The following is an 8321-nucleotide window of genomic DNA, read 5'->3' as shown; positions in this document are numbered from 1 at the left end:
GGAATGTTCATAGCAGCATTATTCACAATAGCCAAAATATGAAAACAACCCAAATATCCATCAACTGATGAACGGATAAACACATTTGTGTTATATCCACACAATGGAATATTATTCAGCCATAAAAAGAAATGAAGAACTGATACATGCTGTGACATGAATGAACCTTTGAAAACATTATGGTAAGTGAAATAAGCCAGACACAAGAGGCCACATATTGTATGATCTCATTTACATGAAATGTCCAGAATAAGCAAATCCAAAAAAATAGAAAGGGATTGATGATGGCCAGGGGCTGAAGGTATGGAGAATGGGGAGTGGCTGTCAATGGGTATGGGGTTCTTTTTGGAGTAATAAAAATGTTCTGGAATTGGGTAGTGGTGATAGTTGCACAACTCTGCGAATATACTAAAAAAAATTGCATTGTACACTTTAAAACGGTGAATTTTATGATATGTGAATTATATCTTCATTTAAAAAAAGAATTTACGTACAGTGATGAGTTCAGTCTTCTGCCAGAAGGAACCCACTCTGAGAAACTAACTTTAATTAAAAGCGTCTGTCTGATTGCCTGTGATCCCTGTCTTCAAGTTAAGGTACGACTTGAGTACCTGGGCATCAGACCTAGCAATACTTTCTGTTTCCCTGCTAAAATCAAAACATGTTTCCCAAAAACTACAAAATCATTTTCAATATGTCAAATCTTTGCAGGGCAAAGGTGTTGTGATATAACATGAAGTATATTTGGTCTTTGTCCCTGGTGTCTGTCACAGAGCTGCTGAAACCCTTGGAATTTCCTGAGTGACAGGAATGTCTTTTGCTATTCATAATGAGCCCCTTTTTTTTTTTTTCCTTTTTGTCTTTTTTCGTGACCGGCAACGGATCGCAACCCTCANGCGGGAGCGCCGCCGCACTCCCAAGCGGCGCACTGTAGCAGTGCGCCACCAGGCCAGCCCCATAATGAGCCCCTTTTGATCACACCTGATTTATGCTAATAGAGTGACTTAGGGCAGGGCCTCTAGATAGCCTCAAAATAGGGCTATCACCAGAAAGACCAAGTGATTAGAGGGTGGGAACTTTCAGTACAACTCACTGACCAAGGCAGGGAATGGCTGCAGAGCAAGCTCTATAAAACTCTTGAACAACAACATTTGATGAGCTGCCGGGCTGCCAAACACATGAGGTGTTGGGAGGGTGGTACACCCAGAGAGGGCACAGGAGCTCTGCGCCCCTTCCCGCATACCTTGTCCTGTGCCTCTCTTCACCTGCCTGTTCATCCGTATCCTTTGTAATATCTTTTATAATAAACTGGAAAATGTAAGTGTTTCCCTGAGTTCTGTGAGTTGTGCTAGCAAATTAGTCAAACCCAAGAAGAGGATTGTGGGATCCCAGATTTATAGCCAGGCGGTCATGAGTATAGGTGACAAACTACTACTTGGAATCGGCATCTGAAATGGAGGCAGTCTTGTGGGACTGAGCCCTAAACCCGTGGGATCTGACACTATCTCTACGTATAAAGCATCAAAATTGAATTGAATGATAGGACACCCAGCTGGTGTCCACTGGAGACTTGCTTAGTGTGTGGGGGGAAACCGCCCCATATCTGGTCACAGGAGTGTGCTGAGTGAGCATATGATATACAGGCACGGATCCGGGACACACACATCACAAGGAGCCTGTGCCCATACAGAAACAGACGGGGCCATCGTTCTTTCATCTGTGGTCAGTAATTTCCTGGCTTCCAAAAAGCACCTCTCTCTTTAAAACGATTATTTAATTGGTTGAGTACATCATCTTCATGTAATGTTTTGCAATTTAGAAAACCAGCAAGAACAAATTGCTGCTCTTGGACAGAAATGGAAAAAATAAAAGAACAGTGTCATGAGGGTCTCTTTGTTAGGTATGCAGCTCAGGAAAGATTTTAGCAAATCTTCCAACTGGGAAGAGAAGGGTGAGCTGTGTAATTGCTCATTCTCAACACAACCACACCTCCAGAAGGACAAGGAAAAAAACAGACATCCAAGCCGGACAGCCCTGGGTTCAAATCCCACCCTTCCTACTTTCTGGCTCTGTAGTCCTAGGTAAATGACTTCAACTCTCTGAGCCTCACTTTACTTCTCTGTAAAATGCAAATAAATACATCTGCTTCACTGAACTGTTTTAAGAGTTAAATACCTTTAGCACCACATCTGTTGTGAAGAGAGCATTCCATAAGTTGTGTTGGTGGTTGTTAATTATCCATAATCTATGTTTAGATTTCTCTCTTCCCACAAGGAGCAGAGCAGGTGGACAGTATTCCATGGGGGGTATGTTGACTGCAAGTCCCAGTTTGTTGCTCTCTGAACCACAATGACCTGGGTTGAGGTGTCAGAGTGTAGAGCAGGGGCTGTGGGCATTGGCTGTGCATTAAAATCACCAAGGGAGATATAAAAAAATACCGACACCAGGATCATTGCCCCAGAGATTCTGTTTGTACTGGCCTTGGACGGGGACAGCAGCAGTTTCCAAAAGGCCCCAGGTGATTCTGATGTGCAGTCAGGGCCAAGAGTCACTGATGTAGCGAACAGAGTCCCAAACTGGGAATCAGGAGACTTGGTTCTAGTTCCAGCCCCACCCCTCACTTGCTTGTGATCTTGGGGAAGTAATTTCCTCCTTCTGGGCCTCAGTATCCCCTGCTGTGAAACACAGGCTTCGAGCTACTAGTCACTGATGTAGCGAACAGAGTCCCAAACTGGGAATCAGGAGACTTGGTTCTAGTTCCAGCTCCACCCCTCACTTGCTTGTGATCTTGGGGAAGTAATTTCCTCCTTCTGGGCCTCAGTATCCCCTGCTGTGAAACACAGGCTTCGAGCTACTATGGTCTCCCAAGTCCCCCTGTAGTCTAACCTCAGCCAGTCTGTTCATGGTTCAAGGTCAATGACTGGTGAAGAATAGGTCAAAAGGACTCACCTGATAGTATTTTTGCTCCTCGCTGAAGGCTACCAGGATAACAGAGATAAACAGATTCAGTATCACAAAAGTCATAAAAACGATGCAGGACCCAATCAGGAAGGAACCGAGAACTGGGCTATGGTCCAGGACCTGTCAGGAAGAAAGACAGGGTCATCCCTGATGTCCTGAGTCCTAGAGGCCATCCCCCACACTGGAACCCTCAGAGGGAAATTTGCCGTCAGAGCTAGGCAGAGCCTGGAGCCAGGAAGGTCCCCTCTGCCTGGGGGCTGGGAGTGCGGGCAGAGCTCTCCGGAGCTGGCCGGGAGAGGGGATGGGTGGCACTCCCACACCCCACGCCCCACTGCCCCCTCTGGAGACCTTCAGCACAGCCCTCCCCTGAGTAGCCAGAGCCTACTATTCCTCTGTAAGCAGGGATTCCCCAGGTGACCTGTGGGCTCCAGCATGGGGCTGTCTGCCTAGAGGGAGGGGAACACTTTTATCCTTCCAAAGCTGCCCTGTGCTTGCCAAGCCACGGTGATGGCACAGAGGTGGGTGGGCGGGGAGTGCTTTTTCTATTTTTCAAAAAGGCTTGGTGCAGATTGCAGTGTCCTCCCCCCCCTACCCCATTACCTCCTCATAGTTGAAGATTCCAAGCTGAAGGCTGATCATAGTTTCGGCAGCATCAAAGAGAGTTTTGTAGGAAAGGAGTTTCCAACCAAATATTAAGTTTGACTGTCATGGAAAGAATCCTCATGAACAGGGGAAGAAACTGTGAAGCCCCCCCAAAGCCTGTTGCTTGAAAGAAGGTGGTCTGTGTCAGCCACCTCCTTGGCCTGGCCAAACTGTCCGTAAATACAGGGGCCTGCAAGTGGGTGTGTACGCCTGTGTAAGGTTCTATATGGGATGCATTTGTTTCTCTCTGTGGGCCTGTGTGTGCGAGGCCACACACGTATGCCCATGTGAGAGTGTGCATGTGTACTGTGGGCATCAGAACCTGCACACACATGCTTGTGTGTGTGTGTGCATGTGTGGTGTGCTCCGGAAGTGCCTGCCCAGATGATCCAGTCCCTAGTCCAGGACCTTGGCTGTGCTCACAGGCAATTGGTGACGCCCATGGTTCCCATCATAAACCTGGCTCCCCTTATCTCTGGTCCTTTAGCCCAATCCTGACGCATCCCCCACTCCAGCTCCTTTCCCCAGTCTCACCCTAGTCCCATCCAGTCCCTCACCTTCCATCATCCTCTGATCAGACCATCCAGCAGCCCATGCACCCTCGTCCCAACTGTAGCCCTAAGCTGCACCCCATTCTGCATCCATGCACCTCAGCCCTGTCCCCCTTCCATCCCTGGCCCCACTCCATCTTCCCATGGTTTCATCAAAAGCATCTTGTGCAAACGCCCTAATTCAAGTGGATTTACTCAGTTCTCCATCAGCAGTGCATGGACTGCAGAGACAATGCAGTGTCCTCTGGGACCAGAAGTCACCGACTCAGAGCCAGGGCATGCTGGGCATTCTCTGACACGATGACCCTGGGAAAGTCTTGGCAAGGGGGAAGTTGTGGTGGGGGAGGCCCCTGCCCAGGAAGAAGTCCGTCATCTGTCCAACCCAACTCCCCAGAGCAAGGAGGTTGGGGCCTCCAAGAGTCCAGTTTCGTGACTGAGTCTCTGAGCAGCCATCTGGACCAAAGGGCAGTAGCCTAGTGGGTGAGTGCCTGAGCCCCAGAGGCACACCGAGCACTCCCTCGTGCTGGCACTTTCAAAGACAGGTGTCACCAACTGGCTGTGACCATAGCAAAGGTCCTGGACAAGGTCACCTGGCAGGCACTTCCAGAGCACACAACACACACACACAGGCATGTGCATGCAGGTACCAATGCCCATGGGAGTACCTGTGCACTCTCACACAGGCACATGTGTGTCCTTGCACGCATAGGCCGACACTGGGGTGGGGGTGCATATTTGGATGGAGATCATGATGTGGCAGGGGGATCAGAGTGAAGGAGAGTCTTTGTTTCTCACAGAACTTGATGATAAAAAAGAATTGAAAGTTTAATGTTTTGGTTTCTTTTCCCAGTCACCGAAGAGGTGTGATTGTCAAAATGCTGAGTGTTAAGGGGCTGAATGAAGCGGCATTGGCCTTCCTCAGTTTGTGCATCATGCCTCGGGAACAGGCACCGGCATGGCCTGTGGGCAAAGCCCCCTCACTTCCCCAGCTGTGCCTCAGCCCAGGCATGGGGCCTCCCAATCCATACCCTGCAAAGTGGGAGAGCTCCGTGCATGTCTGTGATCTACCCTGTGCCTTCTGAACAATTGCACGTCAGGAGAAGTGGCACATCCAGGCAGGGTCCAGACGCAGAAGGGAGTCTTTCCTCCTGGGAGGTAGGCCCTCTCTGTCCTGGAGGCTATGCCTCCTCTCTCCCACCTGACTAAGGTCTCCAGCCTTTGCCATTCGAAGTGACCAGTTCAATAGCTCCCAGATAAAAGACCCTGGACTCAGAAGATCCACCATTTCCTTCAGGTTCCCAGGGTCTCCCTCACCCTAATTGTCTGTTTCCTACCAGGAAGCCTTGGCTTCCATGGAGAATAGCTCTGTGGTTTTCCCAGAGGAGCCACTCACCACCATGGAGTAAGCCAGGAGCATGATAATGATGACAATGACAAAGCCTGAGATGTCACCCCAGGCACGGCGTAGCGCTGATGTGATCATGTTCATTTTGGGATTCAACCTGAGCAGATGCCAGAGCTTCACTGTGGACAGAAGAACCAAGATGGCAATGACGTAGCCAAGGGCGGCATCGGCTGCTGCTGTCTCACTGAAGCTGATTCCCCTGTGGGACCAAGAGGGACCAAAATGGGAAGGCTGGTCTCAGAGACAATGAGCGCTTCAGCCAGAGCTTACCTGGACGTAGGTTAGACTTACGATGTCCTCAGAGGCCATCATGTCAAGAAACAGGTCTGGGAGACAGCTGTCCCAATTCCCCCAACGAGGTGATGATGATGGTGGTGACAGTGATGATGATGGTGGTGATGATGAAGATGATGGTGGCCATGGGGCCTCAGTGGCTAGTTCAAGGGGCCATTAACTATCAGTCTTGATGAATGGCTGCAGAGCTATGGGAGAGTGACAAAGGAGTCCTCCTCCCAGGGTCAAAAGGATGGAGGCAAGGGAGTTTGTGAGCCTCCCTCTTCCTGCCTAGATGTCACTAAATGCCACCTCCTCCTGCACACTTGTCTGAGTGTGTGCCATGGCTGCCCTTACACTTAAAGGAAGGAGGATGTACCATCAGGCTCTATGCTAAGTGAGAGCCTCATCTGTACTGTCTCGTTTGAACTTCAGAACTCCCGGATGAGGAAAGTTTTGCTACCTCCATTTTACAGATAAGGACAGAGAGTCACAAGGCACAAAGTCACACAGCAAGTAACATAAATAGTGACACAGCTTGTGAGTGGAAGAATGAGAGTTGGAATCCAGGTGTGTCTGATTTCAAAATCCAGGTTCTGCCCACCGCCCCATCCTACCCTCCATAGGAGTACAGAGTTCAAATTCTGAGTCTTGCATTCTTACAGTTCTTGCTGTGTGACCTTGCCCAAACAACTTAACCTCTCTGAGCCTTATTAGGAATGATTTTCTCATTTGTAAAAAAGGAATAATGATACTAACATCTCTTAGAGGTCGTGGGAAAATTAAAGCAGGTGAGATAGTGCTTTTAAAGTGGTATTTTTGTGAAAGTGTATGACATCCAGCAATAACTCAGTAAATATTAGCTATATCTATAAAACGGGTGACTGAATCAAAAAGCACAATGATTCAAAGTAAGGAGGGGATCCTGGAGCTATAACAGCAAGGTTTAAATTACTTCTCTGCCACATTTTAGCTGTGTGGACTTGGGAAAGTCACATTACCTCTCTGAGCCTCGATTTCTTTAAGTGGGGCGATGAGAATGTCTACCTTCATCTGTTCTTAGGAGGATTCACTGAGTTAATACATCCCACCAAGCACATAGTGGATACTAGGTAAATGGTAGCAGAGGTGGGATTACTGGGGTGCTAATACTTGCAAAGTCCATCCCCCAAAGGCTGGAAAGGACCTAAGCAGGATGCCACATGGCTCCACGTTTTGGTAAGATTTGCAAAAGCAATACATTGTTATATTTTGTCTTTAAGAGTCCTCTGCAATTGTATATGCTTCAGGCCCCAAACCTGAATCGAGGTGGCAGCTATAGTTATTTCTACTAGGGGTGCCTCTTGATCTGATTTCCAAAGCCTCCCTCCGATTCCTGGGCCACAGACAGAGCTGGAGGAAGGAGGGAAGCTTAGGGGACGTGGGGGCCTCAGAAGACAGCCACTTACTCCTCCTTGTGGTTCCGGTAGTGCTGGATGTCACGCTCTGCCAGGATGGCTCTCTTCACAAACACCGCCAGGGCGCTCCAGCTGGCGAGGATGATGGCCAGCTCCAGAAGGTTCCACATACTGCAGAAATAGCCCCATTTCTGCTTCCTCATGAGCTTACCCTGGGAAAGGAGCCCGAGGTTCTGCTGAAGGCTGTGTCCACAACTGCCTCTCCCCCACGCTGCTGCTCTCCCCCTCCCCTCCAGCCCAGGTGGGCCCTCCAGCAGGGGCTTACAGATCCTGGGGAGGCTCGTGAGGCCCTGGCCCCACAAGCATAGAGTGTCTGGGAGCCTCTCCCAAACTTGTACACGGACCCATCTGCTCCCGTCACTAACCCCAGCTGCGAGATTCGTAAGAGTAAGTACAATATCCAATAAGAAAAAAAATTTCAATTCTCTCTGGTGCAGAAAAGGGGGGAGAAGGGAGAGACTCTCTCTCACCTCCCTCACTTTTTTTTTCTTTTTAGGAAGCTTGATGGTACAGGGACCTTGGTGTTGGCAGCACCGCGCTCTAACCAGCTGATTGACTGGCCAGCCCGCACCCCTCACTTTTTGTAGAGCATTTACTTAAGAAAACTTGTAACTGCAAATGCTTTCTCTGATCCATTGAGATTTTTTAAAAAGCTAAAGAAGCTTCTTGCCAGTTTAACAACACAGCAGTGTCTTTCTCCAGGACATGGGAGCCCTGACTTCGAAATGTAATTATCGAGGAAGATGGAACAGCCCAATCTCCCAGTTTCCCTGGGAGCCAAGGAGCCTAACGCTGCTGCGTGCACAACTCCAAGGTGCAAAACTACCTCCTGTCATTTTTCCTTTTTTTTTTTTTTTTTTGTCTTTTTCCGTGTCCGGCAACGGATCACAACCCTCAGTGCTGCCCCCGCACCGGACCGGGGACCAGCAACGGGACCGCGGACCAGCAACGGGACCGCAACCCCCGGCACCGCCCCCGCGCCTCGCTCAGCCAGTGAGCGGGAACCGGCCCGTATGTGGGATCCGAACCCTC

At 49.3% G+C, this 8321-nt stretch overlaps 1 protein-coding gene across 2 annotated transcripts in view; it reads right to left on the bottom strand.

Annotated features, from left to right (window-relative positions):
- LOC103601909 (polycystic kidney disease protein 1-like 2) overlaps positions 1-8321 on the bottom strand; it is a 69986-nt gene that overhangs the window by 2197 nt on the left and 59468 nt on the right. For both annotated transcript variants that reach the window (XM_008586316.1, XM_008586314.1), the window contains exons 28-31: positions 7281-7441; positions 5548-5758; positions 3562-3663; positions 2950-3081 (exon numbers count right to left, since the gene is read on the bottom strand). In XM_008586316.1, the coding sequence (XP_008584538.1) occupies positions 2950-3081; positions 3562-3663; positions 5548-5758; positions 7281-7441 (606 nt within the window). The remainder of the gene's footprint in view (positions 1-2949; positions 3082-3561; positions 3664-5547; positions 5759-7280; positions 7442-8321) is intronic.

Source organism: Galeopterus variegatus, unplaced genomic scaffold (assembly GCF_000696425.1).
Source record: "Galeopterus variegatus unplaced genomic scaffold, G_variegatus-3.0.2 Scaffold3932, whole genome shotgun sequence".
Classification (NCBI taxonomy): Eukaryota; Metazoa; Chordata; class Mammalia; order Dermoptera; family Cynocephalidae; genus Galeopterus; species Galeopterus variegatus.
This window is presented reverse-complemented; position numbering and strand designations above follow the sequence as displayed.